Genomic DNA, 24379 nt, shown 5'->3' with positions numbered 1-24379 from the left:
TTTTAAGTTGTTATTTTTGCTATGTGTTTAGTCATAGGGACGTCACACTATTAACGTGCACAAAAAACAGACTAGGTAGAGATGAAGTTGGGATTCAAATTGACCAAATTCCTCCTAATAGAAATTGAGCACCTTCTTCAAAATCCCCAATTGCAAGAGGCCAAATGAGCATATGAAGAAATTGAGCTCCTCCTCCACCAGATGGCACCCCGACAGTAATCCTTTAGCATGTCACTACTTTGGTACTAGTCCTCTTTCGAGATTTTTCAAGCGACTACAACTCGGAGCAAAGAGCGGTTCTTGAAATTGTGAAAAATGTGATTTGTTTTTGAAATTGTGAAAATTTTCTAAATGCAAACACATTTTGGAATTGTAAATATTTGAACAAAAAGTCTGAATAGTTTTTAAAATAATTGGACATATTCGAAGAAACCCAGGAAAAATTGTAAAGGAATAAAAAAACAGACCGGAACCTTTGAGAAGATTCCGAAAACCAATAAAAACCGGACAGAAGAAGCTTCCCAAAATAGGGATAGCCATTGGCTAATCAGACTGGCCAATATGTCGCTTAGTGCATTACCACTGTGCGATTGGTGGACAATTGGATGTTATGACCGTCCAATGGGATTTGCCGACCTGGACTGGGAGGGACATGACGAATCAACGCTCACTAAATGAGTTGACAACTATGAGCCATAGCATGAGCACAAATTGAAAGAGGATACGGCAGTAATTTTGAAAGATATACATGAGCGAACGCTCATTAAATGAGTTGACAACAGTGGGCCATATCATGAGCACGCTTGAGGTTAGAACTTTCTCTTAATATAGCCACCAATCAATATATATCGACGGACAATGCTAACATGACTCTCCTCCTCTTTATCTCTTTATGCAAAGTCATGCGGCTGGAAATGGTGCCGCTCCACAAGTGTAGAGAACGTGTCCACGGAGGTGCTCTATGAACTTGGATGTGATGTGCAACGCAGCTACAAACTTTGACTTGCATGTGATGTGTTCTATGAATTTGTATGAACTTGTACGTGATGTGCTCAAGGAATTTGTATGAGCAACATATATGCTTCTTGATATGAGATGTGTTGTTCTATTCTGCTATGAAGTTATATACCTCTTACATATGTATTTATTTTCAATTGCAAAGCTTAATGAAGAAATAAATTGTCAACAACATATGTGGGACATATTTCCGATAGCACCACTCGGAAAAAGCTGCCATTGCCAAGAGGAGGCACTCGGCAGAGGGGCCACCTAACTGCTACCCAACTCGGAAAAGAAACTTTTGCCGAGAGGCAGCCCTCGGCAGAGGTGACACCTGACTGATACTACCAACTACTCCCTCCGTTCCAAAATAGATGACTCAACTTTGTACTAACTTTAATGCAAAGTTGGGTCATCTATTTTGGAACGGAGGGAGTACATGTCAAGTACCCGGCAAAAACTCTCACATGGCATTACCTATAAGTATCTAAGCTGTAGCGAGATCATTCTAAGGCCTCTCGGCAGACATTCTGTTGAGGAAGAAAATCAATTTTCAAAAATGTATGCCGAGAACCTGATTGGGAGCTCTCGGCAAACTTACCCACGACGTCACGGAGCCGTCAACCGCAAACGGACATGCCACGTGTCACCTTATTGCGGTGAACCTACTCTTTAGTTCTCGGCGTATTGCATCATTACCGGGTCTTTCTTGATCGCTGAGTACCTTTTAGGGGTGTCTTGGCATTGGTATGTTTTTGCCGTGTGCTACACTTTGCCGAGCATGGTACTCGGCTGCCAAGATCCCACGGTTTAGCTCTCGGCGTGGATTTTTTTTCCAGTAGTGAGTCTTCTTCCAAATGAAGCTCAGTACTAGAAGAAAATTGTGAATTCAGTAGACAGATGAAGGCCATTTTTGTTTACTCAAATGGGCATAGCCGAATTCGCAATACTTGGCATAAGCAAAACAGAAACAACAAAGTCCGTTCCTCAAACAAACAAACAAATCTTAATTAACATGTGGAAATGGAAAGGATATTCAAACCCGCCAGGAAAACCCGCTGTCGATGCCTGATCTTGATCAAACATAGACTACGGGGCAAAAAACCTGGTGCGTCATACTATCCTATTACAAGCCAAACAATAGCAACAAACAGTTTAAGAAGTTCCGACAAAAGTAGTGCAGTTCAACCCGACCACTAACCAGCAACGCAATTATTCAGAAGTCCTGAGCCATCTTCAGAAGCACGGCACCACACTAGTGAGAAGAACTGCTGCCGGACTTGAGGCAACTAAAGCACGCCCAACGCCTCCATCTCGGTCCAGCGGGCTCAGAAGGAGCAGGCGTAGCAGCGGCGGCCTCACTGCTTTCTGCAAGACTAGCAACGTCGACTGTGTTCTGCAGGGTCTTTGGTGGAGTCGTCTCTGCTGACCCGTCCTCGGCTTCTTCGTGTTCCTCAGCCGGCTGAAAATAAACGAGGCAACTTGTGTTATTGGTGTGACTACTAATTTTCCCAGAAAAAAGGTCCCTAATTTCACTCACACTAATAACTATTCGGTGGTGCATAATTAATCTAGACTCGTGCAAGCGAAGTGCTTCAATGGTTCTCTAAATATTATTGCAGCAGACCTGTTCCGGTCGGTCTGCCTGCGATTCTTCCTCCTCCTTCTCGTTGATCGCCTGAGCAGAGGAACTGACACCGGCGGTTGTTGTGCGCGCTGGTGATGGGGCAGACATGCCAAAACTGATGCGAGGGACAGGAGAGCTGGGGTGGACGTCGAGAACTGAGCACTTCTCCGCAGCATCAACGTCGACGTCGTTGGCTTCACGTTCGTCGTCCGGCTGAAAAAACGCGCAAGGAGCTCATTTTAGGCAGCATAAAAAAATTGTAATAATACTAGATTAATAGTGCATTATCCACGTACGGGTTACTGCAGCAGGCAGGTACGCGCCTGCACGTACAAGTATGTAGCACCTACCTTTTGGTCTGCCTTGGAGGAATCGGACGCCTGGCCTTCATGGGACTACATACAATACAAGAAGAGATTGACAAGGTAAATGGAAGCAGGAAGAGTGAGGAAAATTCAGAAACTTGAGCACGAGTGCAAAGACATGCATGCGTGGCGTGGTATGGTGATCATCCGATGGAGCACCTGATGTTGGTTCTTGTGCTCCGGATCCGGCTCTTGTGTGACACAGTTGTCATCGTCGTCGTGGAACTGGAATGAAAAGGACCGACGTACTATGCATGAGGCTTAAAAGGGAAGCTAGCTAGCTAGTAGTGAGTAAAGCAAGTAGTACCTCCTGTTGTGTCAGTTGGGAGCTCGATTCTTCGTTGTCCTCCTGCTGAGCAGACGTACCAACACCAGTATTATGATCCAGAAGAGGGGAGGCTGGTTCTCTTATCTATATATATACAAAAATATAAAAAACCAAAACTGGTACCCTGTCAGTGAATTTGGAAAAAAAAACTCACACTAAAGGGCGAACCAGATAGGTACAAACAAAAGGCTGTATTAATACCGGATCTCCACCACGCCTGCTGAGTCGAAGGGTGGGATGGTTGGGATGATTGTCTATTGCTTGCCTCACCGCTGCCTCCATCTTCTCCACATCAGAAGCACGGGCACCACCCCAGCAGTCCATATAAGCGAAGACCCACCGGAGAGAAGGGAGGTTCCCCAGGGTACCAATAAAGTCAACATCAATGACGTCGACGGCATCCTTCTTGTCCAAGTACCACCCTGTGCCGAACGTAATGTATTCAAGGCTCCGCATGCTTCCCGGCAGAAACCAGAAAGGTGCATCTATCCCGCAGCTCCTCAACTTGGGGAACGCGCCATCAGGGAACTCAATGCCCTCTGGTCGTATCCACAAATCTTTCAAACTACAAAGCTCTGGCAAGCCCCACAGGTTGACCACATCCTGCTCCTCCATAGGGAAAGCCCGCATTTTTAGTTTGGAGAGGTTCGGAAGCAGCGAGGAATTAATCCACGCCGGGACCCTACTGAACTTGGTCGATATTGACAGATCACGGAGTTCCCGAGGAGGCTTGTAGCCTGCCCAGTAGGTATCTGCCTCCAATTCCGACCACCAGAGGCCCTCAAGATGTAGGGTTTGGATTTTCTTAAGTTTGCATACAGAACCCACCAAAGTTTTCTTAGAACAATCATCCAGACTTCCCCTTAAATGACAGTCCAGCACCCTCAGCTCTGTCAGCTTACCAAGTTCTTCAACGAAGGTAGAGAATTCACCATTAATTTGCAAAGATAACTCCTCCAGGGATGTCAGGTTCCCTATCCAATTCGGCACTGCTATACCAAAATGTTCAATTCTACGATTGCGCAAGCGCTTGCTGTCAACACGCAGGCACTTAAGTTCCCTTAGCAAACTAGTACCCTGAGGCAATTCTTGTATCCAGGAGTTCCTCAAGTCTAGTGTCTGCAGAAACTTTAAATCTCCTATATCTTTTGGGAGCTCACTGATTTTTGTGTTCTCCAGACTCAAGTATCTCAATTGGTGTAACCTTCCAAGATGCTTAAGATGACAGTTTTCCAGAAATATGCAGTTTTTCATGTCTAGAACACGTAACACTTGAAAGCTCGAAAGTGGTGGCATCATACTTTTATGACAGCTGCTGGCATAACATGACCTCAATTTTGGCATGCTTGTGTTGGCCAAATGGTTGCCCTGCTCTTCCTCTCTTGTTTGGACAGCTAACCTACGAACATTGCTTTCTGAAGATGAGTATTTCCCATTACCATCCACTATGGTAACAAAATTTTCTTCCTTCGATAACCAACAAATTGTATCAAGTACCATATCATGAACACGGCAAGCATATATGACATTCTTTCCTTTCTTCCCCACAGGCAGGATCAGGCTTCGGTTTACGAGAGCACTAAAGTATCCCTCTCCAATCTCAAATAACCCTCTCCCTCGCTCTTCACTGACAAAGCCTTCGGCCACCCACATCCATATCAATGTCTCTTTCATGATCAAAGCGTCCTCTGTAAATATGCTCAGATGCAATAGACAAGGCCTTAGATAACAAGGTAGATCATCATAGCTAAATACTAATATCCTTCTCATGTCATCAATATCTCTAGTATCTCCATATCCAAAACCAATAGAGGTGTATACCATAGACCAATCCTCCACTCTTTTACCAACCAACAAGCTAGCTATTGCAATGATAGCGAGCGGCACACCACCACATTTCTGTAGAAATTTTTTAGATACCTCAGAAGGTAGATCATCAGGGCAGTTCTCTTCACCACCAAATAATCTTTTATAGAATAGTGCTTTAGACAAATCATGAGAAAGTGGTTCTAGCTTGTAGACATCACCCGTGTTTGCTGCGACTTTGTGAATGCGAGTTGTTGTGATTACTCGACTTCCACGATTGTTGTCCAACAAAGCACATTTGATTGTTCCCCATGATTCCAAATCCCATATGTCATCGATAACGATGAAGTACCTATCCACATGACAGAGCAAGAGCCATGTTAGTTAGTTCAGAACTATCTAGAGTGTCAATTAGAAGAACAAGATGCATGCCAGCCACTTGGATAATGAATATACATGTATATGTGATCATTCAGTCTACAGAAAAGGTGCAATAAACAAGGAACGAATGCATGAATTTGACTGATTTCATTTATATCAACAACGGTTCTCATTAATCACATTCTCAAACTAAATATAGTTTTGCATTGGAAGCTCGCATATTAGATTTATTTCTGAATTCTGTTGAGAATAGTTGGTGGTTGTTCACAACCTAATGAAAAAACAGGAAAACAAGAAAAAATACTTTATTTTAATAAAAAAATACATCAGGATTGAATAGGCTGCCCAAATTAAAATTCACAAGATCTTAATTGAAATTAACCGCAACTTTCTAACATCTTGCTTCATCAGATTCAATGTAATTATGACGCTGAGGTGCACCACCTGGCTAATAAAGCCAAACTCTATATTAGTAGACTACAAATTATTGGTATCAGATATGTATTTGTCACCAGTTCCATGCAGATGGCATCCATCATAACATGTAGGCCCACATTGTGTCAATACATCTAGCGCCTTAAGTCCAACATATCCTCTATTCACAAGATTATACTCCCTCCATTCCTAAATATAAGTATTTTTAGAGATTCCATTATGGATTACATATAGATTTATATAGACATATTTTAGAGTGTAGATTCACTCATTTTGCTCTGTATGTAGTCCATAGTGAAATCTCTAAAAATACTTATATTTAGGAACAGCGGGAGTATATATGTAAATTGAGATAAATGTGTCATTAAGTGTTTCAACTATATAAACATGATTGAGGTGGACAAGCTTCGAACCTGACATTCTGAAGTAGTTCTCGGAGTTTTTCGACAAGTTGTCTTACATCTAATGTGGCTACATCGCTCGTATGCACGCGCAGTTCCAAGAGGATGTCCTTGAGAACTTTGTTCACTTCAGGTTTTTGACCCACCGGAACAAAAGCTTTGTGAACATATTGCGTTTGAAGACTATCGTACACTGCCTTGGCAAGAGTTGTCTTGCCGAGTCCTCCAGGTCCGACAATAGAGACTATCTTGAGCTGCTGATTTGACCCATCCCCGTCAACAAGTGCCAGCCTCTTGGTTAGCTCGACCCGAGCGGCTTCAATGCCGACGAGCTCTTGCTGATCCTTGTACAAAGCCAGCATACGAGGGTCAACCTTGGATCTGCTAGGTGAATTGACAACAGCATCGCTGACTTGGCATCTGGCACGCCGGCCAGCCACCTCTTCGGCAAGTTTCTTGAGAGCCTTAATGTCATTGGCGATCTGATGGCGACCGTTGGCTTTGGTGAAATAGCCGGTCATCTTCTCCATTAGCCATTTGAGCTTGTTGGAGCTGGGTGCTGGATCAGATCCCTCGACGCACACCAGGAAGTTGTCAACGACGTCCTCCATGTCGTACGACAGCTCCCTCAGTTCATCTGCCCATTTCTTGAACTGCGCATTAAGCGGGTCCCGTGGTACCTCGGCCACCTTTTTAAGGGCAATGTGAATGCTCTCCATCTCTTTTTTGAGGGACTCAATGTCTTCCTTGACGCCCTTCTGTAGCTTGTACTCACTCGCGAGCAGCTCGCCCAGCTTAAGGAGTAGTCTTCCCATGACACCGGTCACCAACTCCATGGTTGGGTGACTTGGGTCGGATCCTTTAGGAAGAAAACCTGTAACATCCATTGGAAGTTAGTACAAGACAGGAATCCGTTGTAGAAAACCCCTCCAAAAAAAAAACTGTTCTCTCCACCGGCCACCACCTTCTGCGTCAATGAAAGCAAATCAATCAGTTGCTGCTTACCTGTATAGAACCAAGCAGAGCATAGCCGAGGAAGGCAAGCAGCTAGCAGATCCAACACCAAGGAGCTCTCTGAAAAGACCCCCAAGCAGCTAGCACGTCAGCAGCAGCGGCAGGCTCTTCACTTCGGCAACCGCCTCCAAATGCTAGCTAGGTCTGCGCGCCGCCCCTGCGGGCGTGCTTGCTGGGAGCGGGACGAGACGAGCAAGCGTGGGACGGCTACACAAGCGCCATGGTTGGTGGCTTTTGATGGAGCAAGAGCAATGGTGGTGAGAACGAGATCGAGATGCCTCTAACTCGTTCTTTAGATCTGGCCGCTTTGATGAATGATGAGGTTGCACTGTGACTGTGGGTGGACGGGTCACTCCTGAGACTGTGCATGCGTGCATTATTGGTCTGAAGCTCCCCGGAAGCACGTCGGAGGAGGCTGCCAGCTTGGTCCCGCTCCCACAGGCAAAAACCCTGTGTTTTCTGAACCAAGCTGTAGACGGGACGGGAGGTGCTCCGTCTTCTCAGCCACATCTTTTTACCCTGATATTTCCCCCTCCTCTTGCTCTTTCACTTCCATGCACACTGTATACGCGCGTACTATCTCTCATACATTAGAGCAACTCCAACGGGCCGACCCAAACAGACGGCGTTTTTGTCCGTTTGGGTCGGCCGCCTGCCCGCCGTCCCCCCTCTTTTAGTTTTGGGTCGGCAGTGCGCCCAACGTGCCGATCCATTTCATGACCATGCGCGCTTTAGATCATGCTAGCGGCCATGTCGTCACCCTGGTTTTGACGCTCCATCGCGCACAGGGGAAAGCGGCCTAGCGCGCGCGGGAAAGGTTCTTGCGCGCACCGCGACCGGCGCTCGTTATAAGAAGGCGCTCCCTCCACACTCTGCCCCGCTCATTGTCCGCCGCCCACTCGTCTCGCCTCTGCGCCACCATGTCGATCCGCCGTCTGGGCGCTTCGGATTTTTGCGGAGTCCGCGAGCGCCGCTCCGACGCCTTCTCCTCCAAGATCTGGTTTCGCGAGAAACGTCTCATCCTCGGCACCTTCGACACCGCAGAGGAGGCGGCCCACGCGCACGACGCGGCGGCGCGGCGCCTCCTGAGGCCTCGTCGGGATATGAATTTTCCCGTCGTGTCGACCCAGCGGGCGCAGGATCTGGCGTCTCTCTCGCGGCTTTTCACCGACGAGGATCGTCGTGTCCACCGAAGGCGGCAGCGTCGCCTCGCCATCGCCGAGATGGACGTGGAAGCCATGGTGGTGTGACGCGAACGCTTCCCGCAGGACATCATCGACGAGCGCCAGTTCTACAAGCAAAGAAGGTTGGAGAGAGGCGCGAGGAGGACGGAGCGAGCCGCCTATAGGGAGGACAAGCGTTCGCGGAAGCAGGCCGCTCAATTGAAACCGAAGCTACGAGAAACATAGGGTTGGGACTTTGAAGACGAGCCGCATGGATGCCTACATTTAGACGTCGGAGGAGGACATTACTGTGTTGGAGTCAGAAAGCGACGAGTAGTGGTCTTTTTTTTATCTTTGTATGTTAAACTATCTATGTATCCATTTTATCGGAAAAATGGCCGGCGGCGTCGGCGACGAAGCAGGCGGGCGAGGGTTTGCTGTTTGATGTGAAGAGGCCAATCCAATGTGCCACCGACCAGTGAGCCCGGTGAGAAAAGAGAACGAACCCCTGCGTCCGTCTTGTATCCGCGCCAACGCAAATCCGGCTAAAAAATGAACCGAAAATGGGTCGGCAGGCGGACGAAAACGGACGTACGTCCATTTAGATTGACGCGTTGGATCGACTTTTTCATCTGCACCAATCCAAAAACGACCATGAACAAAATGGATCACCCCATTTAAGTCGCTCTTATTGCTGGCCTTCTATCTCAGCAAGCACGCCAGAAGCGGCAGTGAGCACGGACGCAGCTTCTGGAGGTGTGTCGCTCAAGTGCACCCCGTGACGATGAGGATGAGCTTGGACTGAATGCGTTTCCCCTTGTGGTTTCGTGTGAAATCAGGTCCCACTCCCACCGGTAAGATCAACTCCATCGCGCGATCCTAAACGGACGTTCGCTTTGCCTGGACTCGGTCCGTTTGCCCCCATCCTGTCCGCCAGGGCCAAAAATGCCCATATTTTCAAATCAAAACAAGTTTGCACATCCAATTACTTTTTGTCTGAAAATAAAAATAGTTTTACAACCCAATCGAAATTGTCTCTAATAAAATAATTTTACAACCAAATCGAAATTGTCTTGAATGAACATAAAATGAACCAATACATCTATTGATTGCTAATGTGACCCCACACGTGCTCAACCAAGTCATTTTGAAGATCCAAATGAGTGTACCAATCACACAGCTCACGATGGAATTGGACAAACTGTTCAAACGTGGCCGGTTCTTGGTGCAGGGGCTCAACATTTTTACCTTGATAATCAAATCCTTGGTCGAAGATACTGTCGTGCCCATCGTGGTACGTCGCCGGCGGTCGTATTCCCTCTGCCGCCGGCTACGACGGCGACGGCTAAACCTCCTCCGATCGACGGCCAAAACTAAGGCAAAAGCGCATGCGTGGTGACGGCCATGTCGAGACGTGGTTTGGTATGGACGGCCGAGGGCTGCGCGGTGAGGAGGCGGCCGGAGAATAGCAGCGGCGCCGGCGACAGGGCGGGGCGAGGGGGTGGAGTATACCTGGCCATGGGCCGGGCCGGGCCTAAAAAAGCCCACTGCAGAAAACTGAGGCCCGAGCCCTCCCAGGCCCTACCATCGGGCCTACTTTTCAAGCCCAACTCCGGCCCATCTAGTAAAAAGCCCTGAAAAGCCCTTAGGGCTTAGGGCCATGAGCCGGGCCTCTTCCTTAATATGCCAAGCCCAAGCCCGTCCAGGCCCGTGCTGGTGGGCTCAAAACTCAGGCCCAAGCCCGGCCCACGGGCAAGCCCGTCGGGCCTAGGCCCTGGATTTTAGGGCCGGGCCTGGGTGGGCCGGAGATGGCCAGGACTAGGGTGGACGCATTGGAAGCGAAGGAACTGCTAGTGTCCCCGACAGGCGGGCCACGGGGGGACAAGGGCGTGTGGCAAGCCCATCCGCGCGATGTCTGTTTCATCCCAAACTCGACGCAAGTTTGGGTGGGGATGGGTCGAATACGGACGAAATCCGGACATTTGTCTGTTTGAGGTCGCACGTTGGGCAGCGCCATTCGTTCGTTCCCAAATAGAGGCACCCGGACAAGATGGGGTCGCGCGGTGGAGTTGGCCTAAAATTTAGAACCAAACTTTCGAATTTTAGAACCAAACTTTTCAAGTTTAGCAGGGCCATGAGACTTTGATCTCAGCGCATTATGCCATGGGGAATGAATGGGCGCTAATGGGACATTGGTCTACTCTGGACAGACTGGACTCTCGAATTCGTGCTACTACGTACACAACGAGCATCATTTCTTTGGGCGTAGTCAACTGTCGACCGGACTTTTTCTGACATCGTTTTTTCGCACTGTTTTTGTCGTAATTTTTGAACTGTTTAATGAAAAATAATATACCGTTACATATCTATTGAATAGGAGAAACTTTTTCATGTTTGGTGGTTTCCCAAAATCATTACGGCTTATAAACAAAATTCAAGAAACAAAAAATTCATCAACTCTTTTTAGGAAAGAAATTTTCAAACTATATAATGTGCCGTTGGAAAGCTATCAATTAACCCAAACATTTTCATATACAACAGTTTTCCAATTTTTACGGTTTTTAAGAGCAGTTTCCAAAAAAACTAACACAAATTTGACCTTTTTTACCCTAACTGCTAGTACACTCCACGGAATAGCTACCTGGTCTTTGTTGACGAGCTTTTTATGCTGAGTGAAGAAACTATTTTTTTCTTCTTTTTTTTCCATAGTCAAGCTAACCGTGGGGAATGAAAAATAGTTGTGGATTGCGGCAGTTTAGCAGTAAACTACCGGGACTGAAGATATTGAAATTTTCTTTAATTTTTTTCCCAGGTCACACTAACTGTGAGGACTAAAGAATTAGTGACCTTGGTATTACCCTTTAAGAAAAATGATGAAATAAAAACAAAATGAGATTTTGTAAGCAAGAATGAATTGGTGGCATTGACATTATCCTTCAAGAAGAAAGAAAATGAAAAAACAATCTAAAACAAACAATGAAAAATTCACACAATTTACACAAAATGCCTTTTTTTAATAATATGCAAGAATAAACATATAATAGTGTAATTTTCTAAAAAATATCCTAAAAAGCAATGCATTAGTCGCATTTGTATTACCCTTAAAAAGAAACAAAATGAAATAAACACTAAAACATAATCAAAAGAATGATGTTTCCTAAAGGAATGAATTATGGTATTACCCTTATAATGACATTGGCATTACCCTTTAAGAAAAAAGAAAATAAGAAGAAGAGGAAGAAGAATGGCAAAACAGTTCCAGTTATTAAAGTGGGTTATCCAAAACATTTTAACTTTACGCATGTACGAAAATCTGGTTAACTGAATTAAACTGAAAACAATTCCGAAAAGGCGAAGCAATAAGATGATTAAACATGGTTTCCATGCTGGTTTTCCAGAGACCTCAATCTACCTTATTTAGCCCAACCAACTTCCCATATATATCCAACTATGACATGGTGATGATCTTATTAATTTCACTACAAATCTGACACGTAACCACAGTGTAGACAAGGAAAACAAAAGGATAATCAGGAACCAGCACACATGCATCGAATAATTTCTGTACTGGAGCCTGCTTTATTGAAGTTTAACCGCATAACTGGTTTGCGCAATTGTACAACCCCACGCTTATTCACAGTAGTTATATTTTCAGTCATTGCCCTACAAAGGAACAAACATCAAATTTCAAGCTCAATTGGATGTACAAAAGGGGACCGCGTTAAAAGGAAACTCACCGTTATGTTTCCCATCTCTGAACTGTGCATTCTTCGATGACTTGAAGGTTTCCAAGAATTCTATACCCTTCTGCAGTTCAAGTTTCCGCCTTGCCTTGTCCCACTTGTGCTCCGAAGCTAAGATCTCAATGATCCGGGGTAATGCTCTCCCTGCAGCATCTGTGTCAAGAAAGGCAAGCCGACATCTCCTTGCAACAAAGTCAACTGCAGACTCGCAGTACTCGTGGCGAGCACAATATGCTACTTCAGCTTCTAAGAATGGGTATCCGTGAGCAAGTCGCTTTCCCAAGCCTTCATTCTGGAAAATGAAGCCATTAACAGATAATGAGGATTTGGTATGGTAACCACAGATTTATAGTAGAATAAAACAAGCCTTGGTTGCAGTTGCATTATGATGAATTGTGTATACAATCGTATGATGGGCTATTGAGCTGTATGAGAGCATGAGTATACTAATAGCTGATTCAGCAGTTACATTGTATAGTTGAACACCACAAATATATATACATTCATGCTGGATAGTTGAGGCTAGCTACGCAATCCCAGATAGTCAATAATCAGCACAAGAAATGTACACATGGGCAGCTCATATGAAAGAGAACCAAGTGTAATATGTACAAATAAAAAAAATTCCATATAAAACGAGGGGAAGTGTCTTTAGAAATGTAAGAGATGCACTGATACAAACAAATCAAATAGCATCAACAATTATAGGGTTATCAGTACAATTTCAATGGAAATACTGAACTAGTTCAGAAATTTAGAGTCAAAACAGAGATTTATTTGCCATCATTAAATTTCAGAGAATCCTGAACATTCAAATTAAGCCTCGTCAACTATGATGCATTCACTACTTATTTAAGGGAAAGACCAAGTGCATTTTCCAAAGAACACATAAGCAAATCAACTATTTTAACATCACATTGTCATCCTTGTGCGGAAGAAAAAAGTGAAGAAGCAGAAGAAGATACAGCAAATTCATTGCGTGCAAAGAATTGCATGGCTGCTCAGGGAACATCAAGTGTGTGTGCGTGTGTATAACATGGTGTGTCAGCTAGGGCGTTGTGGGAGCGGGTCTTTAAATGTCTGGTGATTAAAAACCAAAAACTGAGACGAAATTTCTCCTTCACATCTTCTTCCTTGAGCATTCATTACTTACTGAACTGGGCCTCATGTCAGTGTGACATCCTACCAGATTGATGCCAACTACAAGACATTAGCCAGTTCATAAGCTGAGACCTCACTATGCGTCCAATGAATATTCGACTTTGTAAAATTTTAATGTGGTAATGGTGTGCAGATATCTCATGCATCTGCCTGATGTAATGGTCAACATAGGAAAACACCAAACAGATAGTCATATTGTGCATTATTATATTGCGCTTATGTTCCTGAATATTCTAATTTGAAGTAAAAAAAGTACTTCCCAGTAGGTGCTCATCTTTGAGGCTTGAATTAGAAAAGGCAAAATCAAACTTCTCTTTCCTTCTTGCTAAACCATAGATTGCGTATGTAAGTTGCTATAGCAGAGGGACCACAAACCTGGGCAATTGCAGCCACTCTTTCAGCCAAAGTTCCATATGCATGTGACAGATGTTTCGATACAGCACTGTCCATTGCGCCTGGAATAACTTTGCCACCATATGTCTTCTTCATTCGCTTATAATTCTGAGCAAGCACAGTAAAAGAAGCAGGATCCCATCCATATCCACCAACTATATGCAAATGATCAGTCACACAGCCATTTGCTGGCTTCAAATTCCCTGATCTTATTGCTGCATTAACAGCATCTTCAGCCATGCTGAATAAACAGGCTCATTAGAAATTTAGAATACAGCAGCGGAACCTAAACATATGCTGCACATGCATGCTAGTGCATCCATATAGCCTACCATCCCATCCTAGTATTAGCAGACAACCAGTGCATTAAGTCCCGACTAAAAATACATGAACTACTAATGCAATAAATGACGGTCCAATTAATTTCTCACAATAATGATTAAGCCAATGTACTACATACATAATCATCATGATATGCATTGCACGGGATAAACAACTATCAAGATATGAATGATAGTAAACCAGGCAAAAACTTGAGTGAGCCAAACCAGCTTAATTTATATGTGTACACAGAGCAAAATTAGCTACTGTGGAATCCTTTACCTTCTATACGTTGTCCATTTTCCACCTGTGATTGTTATTAGCCCTGGGTAGTCTTCAAATACAACATGATCTCTAGAAATACTTTCCGTGTTCTTTGCTGATGGATCCATGGCCAATGGGCGAATACCACTCCATGCAGAAAGAACATCCGAACGCCTCACCTAATATGACAATGAAATTATCTCCCCTTCTCCCTTACTTGGTTGGAAATTCCACACAATGAAAAATATGAAAATACAATAAAAACAAATATACTATAAGGACTAATGGTAGGCACATGGCTAGTATTACAATACAAAAGAATATCGTGAATGCATGGCAGTGAATCAATGATCAAAGTAGTGCAGAGCAAAATAACCCAATTACAAACACTTTGGAATCTACTGAGTTTAGCAATGCATGATTTCAGTACTGAAAATTGGGTAGGCATTGCTTAAATGAAAGGTTAACTATTGCTGGAAGATTGATATAGAACTTTGAATGCACCTCAGGACCCTAGACATGTGCACTTTTTCATAGCTCGTGAATTGGCAAGTTAACTTTTCCTCAAGAAATATATAACATTCCAGAGTTCACCAGTGCATTCTAAGTTTCTAACAAAGGGAGCAGACTCTAGATTGAATATCATGTATTAGGTCTAGTTTGAGCATGTCAACCGCATACTCAAGCATAGAACCCAGCAGGCGTAAAGAAGAGTTTAGAGTGATGGAAAAACAACTTTTAATAAAGGTTACACATATGCTAGTACACGAACCTGAACATTAAGATAATCACATATTGCATCCAATATGAACTGTATTTCATCTTCATGTGGTTCAGGAAGCATTGTTATTGCTGTACTAGAATCAGTTGTCCCAGCAACCGTCCTTCCCAACCATGGCAGCATGAAGACAACTCTACCATCTTTGGTCTTGGGGACAATTAACCCCATTCCTTCAGGGGAATAATAATCAGGAAGTACAATGTGCACCCCACTGCTCGGAGCGATCATGGGTACTACGTCACTGTTAGCCATCTTCCTTACAGAATCACAGAATGCTCCTGATGCATTAACAACCACCTTTGCAAATGCGTCGAATTCCTTACCTGACACACAAAGCTAGAAGTTAAGTAACTATGTAAGATGACTGCATAGCTATCTAGATGAGCACAAATGTCCCAGATGATAATGTCAGATAACAGAAAGTATTGTCAAGTAAAAAAAATACAAAGAAATAATCCAATTAGCACAGTATGCTGTTGCCCTTATTCGGGATTAACAGATTACCTGTTGACTTGTATACCATAAGTTAACTACAGTTTTATGGTAGAGCACAAGAAAGTTCTATAGGTGCAACTACCACTATTTGAGCGTTGAGACTAGAAACTACTACATCATTTGATAATTAAAATTTATTCACATTCTCGTGGTCTACATGCTTAAGATATCTAGATGCACTTGAAACTAGAAAAAATCCACCAGTAAATACATTTTTAATGAAAAGACGCAGCGGATCATTAAATAAGATAACCCGAGTCATACTTTAAAGTGATTATATCCTTGATATAGTGCAAAGAGAAAAGACATACTTTATTCTACCTGATAGTGTGTCACGGATGCGTGCACCAATGACCCTATCTCCTGATTCATCCTTAATGAGGGAGACCACTTCAGCATAATTGAGAACAGCTGCACCAACAACTGCAGATGTACATGCCAACCCCACATTCAAACGAGAGTCGTTCATTTGACCATCATAGTAAACTACGGTTCCTCGTAGGCTACGGTCACCATCATTCCTTGCAAGGGTCGGGAAAAGCTCAACTGATTCTTCTACAGAATAATACCGTGATAAATGTAGCAGCCTTTTGCCAGCGACAATATCATAGAACTTCAAACCAAACCAGTAGTATACAACCTCAAACCAGTTAAAGCAAGGAGTCATGCATGGCAAAGCATGACATAAATGGGGAGCATTCTCAATAACTTGCTTGCGCTCCTTAAGAGCGTGAAAAACCAGTTTCAGCTGCCCATAATCAAGATTGAACACTGCCTTCTCCAAGTAACGCACACCTGTACAAATGAATTCAACGCAAAAATGATGAACCATGCTATGGTCTATTGGTCTTTCGACCCAATCAATATATGCTTGAGCTCACAGATTTAATATGGACACATTCAAAGATTAAAAAAAGAACAATGATTGTCATGTTGCATAAACATGAATACACGTCCAAAGAGAAGAGAAAAAAAACTTCACTGTACTAAACGAACAAAAAGCATACTTAAAAAAAATCCTGGTTTAAGAAGTATTTTTATGCTCTCTTTCTTTAGAAAGCAATCACAGTGCACAAAGCACCTGAGTTATTAATGACTGATCTATGACGAAGCTCTGAACCTTACAGAAATGGGTCATCAATTTGATAACTGTACTGACTATTGCTCTTCAGTGGCTCACACTCGGGTGTCATACCAAATCAGAAATCGGGTGTCATTACAGTAAGGTGGTTTAGGTTTAGGTTTAGGAATACTTGTCACTTTGATCTCTAGGCATTTATCCAACGAAACGTGCTGTACTAAATTCTGATTGATACTGGTATCAGATAGACGTGTATGTAATTAGAGCCAAACAACATCTATAGCTGGAAAATTAACTATGTGCTGCTTATACTTATTAAAACATGTACTGGAGTGATCACCAAACTTACGATGCTAGTAACAAGAAATGTATCGATTCATTATCCCAGTAAGCCGAAGGGGATAACTAAGGAAGTGGTCACTGCCAGTATATAAAATCGTCAAGCCCTGACCCACACTCTCGATTACATTGAATCGTCTCACTGGCTTAAGATGGGAGTGAGTGACCACTGGCCTGGACCACTGACTCTAGTCGGCCAAGGACTTCTCGAGAAGATTCGGCGTTAACGCTCCGTAAAAACGGAATGCAGGAGAGCTAAATTAAAACTGCAAACAAGGAGGATCTACGCGCAAAAGGGGGCTGAATCTCCGGAGGGGCCCTAGGGTTGGGGGGAGAGCACGCACCGCCGTGGATGAGCTTGGTGGATCGGGAGGAGGTGCCGGAGGAGAAGTCCTCGCGCTCGACGAGGCCGACGCGGAGGCCGCGCGTGGCGGCGTCGAGCGCGACGCCGCAGCCGGTGGCGCCGCCGCCGACCACCAGCACGTCGAGCGGCTCCGCGGCCGTGGACCCGGCCAGCGCCGCCCGCTGCGCGGCGCGCGGGGGAGGGCCGCCCGCGCCCGCGCCCGAGCCGGCCCGCGACACGAGCTGCCGCGCGGACTCGAGCGCCGCGGGGGACGGGTCGGAAGCGGACACCGGCGACGACCAGGCGGCAGCCGCCGCGGCCAGCGCGGAGGTGGCGGCCAGGGCCGTGCCGGCGCCGCGGAGGCGCCACGCGGCCATGGTGCGGCGTGCGGGCGCGTGGGATCGCGGCTCGGGGTTGCGGGGTCGCACCGTCACGCGGGGCGGGCGGCTGCGGGGGGAGAAAGTGGCCTCAGTATGTTCGGTGGAGCCGTGGACCTGCGCGATTTTGGTTTTCTTTCCCCACTTTTCAGGGGTCGCACGGGCGGGCGCGGTCGAAGAAATTTTACACGATTTTTGGGTGATTCAGATTCTCATTGATTTTTTTTCTATACTCCCTCCATTCACAAATATAATATTAAATATTTTAATATGGATTAAATACATACATACTGATACGAGCGAACAAATTCACCAAAATGCGGCCATATACACCCAAATAAAAAAGTTAGGGGCGTGTTTGGTTAGTTTCTCCACCGGGCCTCGTTAGGAGAGCAAAAACAAGTCAGGCTGAGCAAGGCTTGGGTAAGGAAAAACAGAGACAAAAACGTGGATGACCAGTTGATTGGTTGCTTGCATTAGGGGTCTTTCATCGAGATGCAATTTTCATCTGGCGTTTGGTTGCATACATGAATATGATTAGGAGTTAACAACAAAGCTTAACACCCACTAGGTTTGGCATCTCATTTCGTCGAACACTTTGAGCGCGCCGGAGCTTTCACTGTCCATCATGCCCCACACCAGCTCCCGGCGACCGTGGACGCGCCCGACTCGCCTGAGGGAGTCAAAGCACTGGTCTGTCTTCAGCAGCAGTGTGTCGAGCACGGCCTCCACGTCTGCAGCTGGCAGAGCCTCCTCGCCGTCGAACATCCCCGAGGCGGCCACCTCGACCATCTCGTCCACCTCACTGTCCCTCCAGCCACCTTTCTTGAGCACCGATCCGAGCTTGTCCAGGTAGCTGTCGACCTAGCACGACATCGACCTCCGAGGTGGTGAGCAGCAGCTTGACGAGGATGTGGATGCGGTGGAGGCTTCGGAGGATGATGAGTCGCGGCGGCGCCTGTCGGAGGCGGCGGCGCTCCAGAACTAGATCCAGCGCGGGGCCTGGCCGCGGCAGGCCGCGTCGAGGCTGCAGCGCGTGCACGGCGTGCTCGTGCCGGAAGAGGGCATCACGACGAACAGGGGTGAGATGTCCATCGGCTGGAAGGACAACTCCCGGGTGAAAAAGTGGACGACGTCGAGGCCGCAGCAAAGGACGCGGTCGTCGGTGCCGAAGAAAATCGGGTTCCAATAGAATTGTCAGCTGCAAAATCATTCTTCAGAACCAGCTAAAAGTTATTATTCCATATTCGACATGCGCAATTGTCTAACCTGAGGCGGCAATGACACAAGCAAGGCTACCCAAAGTTGCCAACAAGCACGGGGGGCCTCTTGACGACCTCGTCCAAGAACTCCAGGATCAACTGCTTGGCACAAAACCGATCAAAGAGCGGCACCAGCAGGCAGCAGCGGCGTGTGCTATCTCTTGAGCACAGCGTTGGTTTTCCCTTAAAGAGAAAAGGGTGATGCAGCAAAGTAGCGTAAATATTTCCCTCGGTTTTTGAGAACCAAGGTATCAATCCAGTAGGAGGCCACACACAAGTCCCTCGTACCTACACAAACAAATAAGAACCTTGCAACAATTGATGTCTACTACGCAACCTTCTTCTTATAGACGTTGTTGGGCCTCCAAGTGTAGAGGTTTGTAGGACAGTAGCAAATTTTCCTTAAATGGATGACCTAAGGTTTATCAATCCGTGGGAGGCGTAGGATGAAGATGGTCTCTCTCAAACAATCCTGCAACCAAATAACAAAAGTCTCTTGTGTCCCCAACACACCCAATACAATGGTAAATTGCATAGGTGCACTAGTTCGGCGAAGAGATGGTGATACAAGTGCAATATGGATGGTAGATATAGGTTTTTGTAAACCAAAAATATAAAAACAGCAAGGTAACAAGTGGTAAAAGTGAGCGTAAACGGTATTGCAATGTGTTGAAACAAGGCCTAGGGTTCATACTTTCACTAGTGCAAGTTCTCTCAACAATAATAACATAATTGGATCATATAACTATCCCTCAACATGCAACAAATAGTCACTCCAAAGTCACTAATAGCGGAGAACAAACGAAGAGATTATGGTAGGGTACGAAACCACCTCAAAGTTATTCTTTCCAATCAATCCGTTGGGCTATTCCTATAAGTGTCACAAACAGCCCTAGAGTTCGTACTAGAATAACACCTTAAGACACAAATCAACCAAAACCCTAATGTCATCTACATACTCCAATGTCACCTCAAGTATTCGTGGGTATGATTATACGATATGCATCACACAATCTCAGATTCATCTATTCAACCAACACATAGAACCTCAAAGAGTGCCCCAAAATTTCCACCGAAAAATCACGACGAAAACGCAGCTACAGTACCGCCAGATCTCGATCCGGTCTATAGTGAACCCTAGATCTCGGTTGACCTCTTCCCTAATCCCAGATATTTTGTGCCTACTTTGATGCATCATAACTTCGTAACCGTTGCTCCGATTCGTGCGTATAGCATATCGAAATGTTCGTCTCGACGAGTACTTCATTTCATCTCACTGCATCTTTTTCATTTGAGCTCATCTTGATGCCCGAAATGCTGTTGGAAGAGGGCTATGTGATGATAGTTTCAGATCTGTTTCATCAAATGCACTTTTGTCATTTTTGCCATGATTAATGTGTGCATGCTATGATCCTGAGCTCTACATGAGTTTTGAAGTATGCCATGTCATCTTTACAGGGGTGTATGCCATGTATTTTTGTGATCTCTGTGGTGACTAGCACAATCATGCAAAGTAGCTTACTCAATGTTGCTGATTTCAGGGACTTAGAAATATTCTAAGTCCTTGTCCTGTTATCATTTTTATGCCATATGTTCATGTTGATTCCTAGTGATCCGTGCCTCTTTTGAGCATGATCAGTAAGGATGTTTTGTAGATATTGTGGTGCTCTATCCATCCATGTCTTTGTTTGCATTTATGGAGCACCCTAGATTGAGCCAATCGAGCTCTACTTATGCTATAAAATGTTCCTGGCAGATTGTTAACATGTTTTGCAATTTTGCCAAGCTTGTTGTTGTTGATCCGTGCATGCTATGTTGTTGTTCTTGCCATGTCTAGCTTCTATGCCATGTCTACTTGCTGGGTGTATGCTTAGATTATCATGCCATGCTTTGTAGTGAGTGCATCGAGCTCGTAAACATGCCTACTTGATATCTGTTTTGCCATGCTCCAGTTTTTCACTAAGTCTGAATCTATTTATGTTTTTGCTATGTTCACATGGTTGCAATTGTATTTTCTGGTACCTTTTGGCTCATGGTCCCTAAGGGACTTTTGCTGTATGCTTTGAGTAGCTTCATGCCATGCCTTGCTTTGCCATGATATGTTCCTGTAGCATGTTGTTTCATTGCTTTGAACATTGCTTCCTGATGTTAAATTCCTGACTTAATGTTATTTTCGCTAAGTCTGAAACCTGTTATCATTTGCACTTTTGCCATGCTTGTTTGAACATGCTATTAAGTGAATTAGCCATAGCTCAGTGTTCATCTTTTGTCAAGCATCATGAGTGGATCCCTGCCATGTATTTTTTGCTATGTTTGAGTGCAGTAGCGTATTTATATTGGTGCATTTAGATGGTCTCGTGCTGTTTATCGCAGACCGGTGCCATATTTGTTTTGCTTGTCATTTCCAAACCGTGCATCCGATTCCGACGATCTTTATATCGATTTTGACCGAAATCATCTCCTCTATCCAGTGGCACTCTTGGATTTTCAAGTTGAGGCCAGGTTCAATCATTCCTTTCCAAATCATGCATATGCATCACATACCGCATCCCGCATATCATACCATGTTTGCATCATGTTGTTTGAGCATTGCACGTGGTTGATTGTGTTCCTTTTGCTTGTTGTTCTTGCTTGGGTAGAGCCGGGAGACCAGTACGTGATCGAGGAGCCCATTGAGTACGCTTATGAGGATCAAGTCAACTCCGAGAACTTTGTAGGCAAGATGACCATACCCTCGAAATCACTTCTATCTTTGCTTGCTAGATGCTCGCTCTTTTGCTATGCCTATGCTACGATACCTACCACTTGCTTATCATGCCTCCCAAATTGCCATGTCAAACCTCTAACCCACTTTGTCCTAGCAAACCATTGTTTGGCTATGTTACCGCTTTGCTCAGCCCCTCTTATAGCGTTGCTAGTTACAGGTGAAGATTGGAGATCGTTCCTTGTTGGAACTTGTTTATTGTTGGGATATCACTATATTATCTTGTTTATCTTAATGCACCTATATACTTGGTAAAGGGTGGAAGGCTCGGCCTTATGCCTGGTGTTTTGTTCCACTCTTGCCGCCCTAGTTTCCGTCATATCAGTGTTATGTTCCTGGATTTTGCGTTCCTTACATGGTTGGGTTATAACGGGAACCCCTTGACAGTTCGCCTTGAATAAAACTCCTCTAGCAATGACCAACCTTGGTTTACCATTTGCCACCTAGCCTCTTTTTCCCTTGGGTTTCCGGAGCCCAAGGGTCATGTTTATTAAACCCCCCGGGCCAGTGCTCCTCTGAGTGTTGGTCCAAAACAGAGCCACTTGCAGCGCCACCTCGGGGAAACTCGAGGGCTGGTTTTAGTTGTACGTAGTGTTCATCTGAGTGTGCCCTGAGAACGAGATATGTGCAGCTCCTATCGGGATTTGTCGGCACATTCGAGCGGTGTTGCTGGACTTGTTTTACCATTGTCGAGATGTCTTGTAACCGGGATGCCGAGACTAATCGGATTGTCTTGGGAGAAGGAATATCCTTCGTTGACCGTGAGAGCTTGTGATGGGCTAAGTTGGGACACCCCTGCAGGGATTTGATCTTTCAAAAGTCGTGCCCGCGGTTAGGGGCAGATGGGAATTTGTTAATGTCCGGTTGTAGAAGACTTGAACTTAACTTATTTAAAATGAACCAACCGCGTGTGTAACCGTGATGGCCTCTTCTCGGTGGAGTCCGGGAAGTGAACACGGTGTTGGAGTAATGCTTGACGTAGGTTGTTCTAGGATCACTTCTTGATCATAGTTGTTCGACCATGCCTTTGCCTTCTCTTCTCGCTCTCATTTGCGTATGATAGCCGCCATACATGCTAGTCACTTGCTGCAGCTCCACCTCATACTTTTTACCCTACCTACAAGCTTAAAAAGTCTTGATCGCGAGGGTGTGAGATTGCTGAGTCCCCGTGACTCACAGATTCCTTCCAAAACCAGATGCAGGGACCGACGATGCCATTCCAGGTGATTCGACAGAGCTCAAGTGGGAGTTCGATGAGGACTCAGGACGTTACTGTTGGGGAACGTATTAATTTCAAAAAAATTCCTACGCACACGCAAGATCATGGTGATGCATAGCAACGAGAGGGGAGAGTGTGATCTATGTACCCTTGTAGACCGACAGCGGAAGCGTTAGCACAACGCAGTTGATGTAGTCATACGTCTTCACGGCCCGACCGATCAAGCACCGAAACTACGGCACCTCCGAGTTTTAGCACACGTTCAGCTCGATGACGATCCCCGGACTTCGATCCAGCAAAGTGTCGGGGAAAAGTTCCGTCAGCACGACGGCGTGGTGCCAATCTTGATGTTCTACCGTCGCAGGGCTTCGCTCAAGCACCGCTACAATATTATCAAGGATTATGGTGGAAGGGGGCACCGCACACGGCTAAGAATATGATCACGTGGATCAACTTGTGTGTCTAGGGGTGCCCCCTGCCCCCGTATATAAAGGAGCAAGGGGAGGAGGCCGGCCAGCCCTATAGGCGCGCCAAGGAGGAGTCCTCCTCCTAGTAGGAGTAGGACTCCTACTAGGAGGGGGAAGGAAGTGGGGAGGGAGAAGGAAAGGGGGGCACCGCCCCCCTCTCCTAGTCCAATTCGGACCAGGGGGGAGGAGGCGCTCGACCCACTCTGGCTGCCCCTCTCTCTCTCCACTAAGGCCCATATGGCCCATTACTTCTCCTGGTAGGGTTCCGGTAACCCTCCGGCTCTCTGGTTTTCTCCGAAATCACCCGGAACACTTCCGGTGTCCGAATATAGCCGTCAATATATCAATCTTTATGTCTCGACCATTTCGAGACTTCTCGTTATGTCCGTGATCACATCCGGGACTCCGAACTAACTTCAGTACATCAAAACTCATAAACTCATAATATAACTGTCATCGAAACCTTAAGCGTGCGGACCCTACGGGTTCGAGAACAATGTAGACATGACCGAGACACGTCTCCGGTCAATAACCAATAGCGGAACCTGGATGCTCATATTGGCTCCTACATATTCTACGAATATCTTTATCGGTTAGACCGCATTACAACATACGTTGTTCCCTTTGTCATCGGTATGTTACTTGCCCGAGATTCAATCGTCGGTATCTCAATACCTAGTTCAATCTCGTTACCGACAAGTCTCTTTACTCGTTTCGTAATACATCATCTCGCAACTAACTCATTAGTTCCAATGCTTGCAAGGCTTATGTGATGTGCATTACCGAGAGGGCCCAGAGATACCTCTCCGACAATCGGAGTGACAAATCCTAATCTTGAAATACGCCAACC

At 45.4% G+C, this 24379-nt stretch overlaps 2 protein-coding genes across 2 annotated transcripts; both read right to left on the bottom strand.

Annotated features, from left to right (window-relative positions):
* Nucleotides 1-1966: 1966 nt before the first annotated feature.
* Nucleotides 1967-7666, bottom strand: LOC119353050 (disease resistance protein PIK6-NP-like). Its single transcript, XM_037619627.1, has 8 exons — nucleotides 7348-7666; nucleotides 6355-7216; nucleotides 3521-5477; nucleotides 3299-3403; nucleotides 3151-3216; nucleotides 2977-3021; nucleotides 2627-2839; nucleotides 1967-2461 (listed from the first exon to the last, which is right to left on the bottom strand). Exons 2-8 carry the CDS (start codon nucleotides 7176-7178, stop codon nucleotides 2255-2257), a joined length of 3417 nt encoding a protein of 1138 aa, XP_037475524.1. The 5' UTR covers nucleotides 7179-7216; nucleotides 7348-7666; the 3' UTR covers nucleotides 1967-2254.
* A 4199-nt stretch (nucleotides 7667-11865) lies between these two features.
* Nucleotides 11866-17832, bottom strand: LOC119353049 (glycerol-3-phosphate dehydrogenase SDP6, mitochondrial-like). The gene is made up of 7 exons (XM_037619626.1): nucleotides 17442-17832; nucleotides 15999-16472; nucleotides 15174-15505; nucleotides 14420-14580; nucleotides 13799-14057; nucleotides 12257-12554; nucleotides 11866-12182 (listed from the first exon to the last, which is right to left on the bottom strand). The coding sequence occupies exons 1-7, from the start codon at nucleotides 17815-17817 to the stop codon at nucleotides 12175-12177; spliced, it is 1908 nt and encodes a 635-aa protein (XP_037475523.1). The 5' UTR covers nucleotides 17818-17832; the 3' UTR covers nucleotides 11866-12174.
* Between the last annotated feature and the right edge of the window lie 6547 nt (nucleotides 17833-24379).

Source organism: Triticum dicoccoides, chromosome 2A (genome assembly GCF_002162155.2).
Source record: "Triticum dicoccoides isolate Atlit2015 ecotype Zavitan chromosome 2A, WEW_v2.0, whole genome shotgun sequence".
NCBI classification, from domain to species: domain Eukaryota; kingdom Viridiplantae; phylum Streptophyta; class Magnoliopsida; order Poales; family Poaceae; genus Triticum; species Triticum dicoccoides.
Note: the sequence above shows the minus strand (reverse complement) of the source record. Positions and strands in the feature narration are given on the sequence as shown.

Coding starts and splice junctions, on each gene's coding strand:
- LOC119353050 (XM_037619627.1), bottom strand. CDS start 7,178: ATGGAGTTGGTGACCGGTGTCATGGGAAGACTACTCCTTAAGCTGGGC. Junction 3,404..3,520: donor GCAGGCGTGGTGGAGATCCG/GTATTAATACAG, acceptor GTATATATATAG/ATAAGAGAACCAGCCTCCCC. Junction 3,217..3,298: donor CCCAACTGACACAACAGGAG/GTACTACTTGCT, acceptor TTTTCATTCCAG/TTCCACGACGACGATGACAA.
- LOC119353049 (XM_037619626.1), bottom strand. CDS start 17,817: ATGGCCGCGTGGCGCCTCCGCGGCGCCGGCACGGCCCTGGCCGCCACC. Junction 14,581..15,173: donor GTGATTATCTTAATGTTCAG/GTTCGTGTACTA, acceptor TTGTCATATTAG/GTGAGGCGTTCGGATGTTCT. Junction 12,555..13,798: donor GAGTGGCTGCAATTGCCCAG/GTTTGTGGTCCC, acceptor TTCATTTTCCAG/AATGAAGGCTTGGGAAAGCG.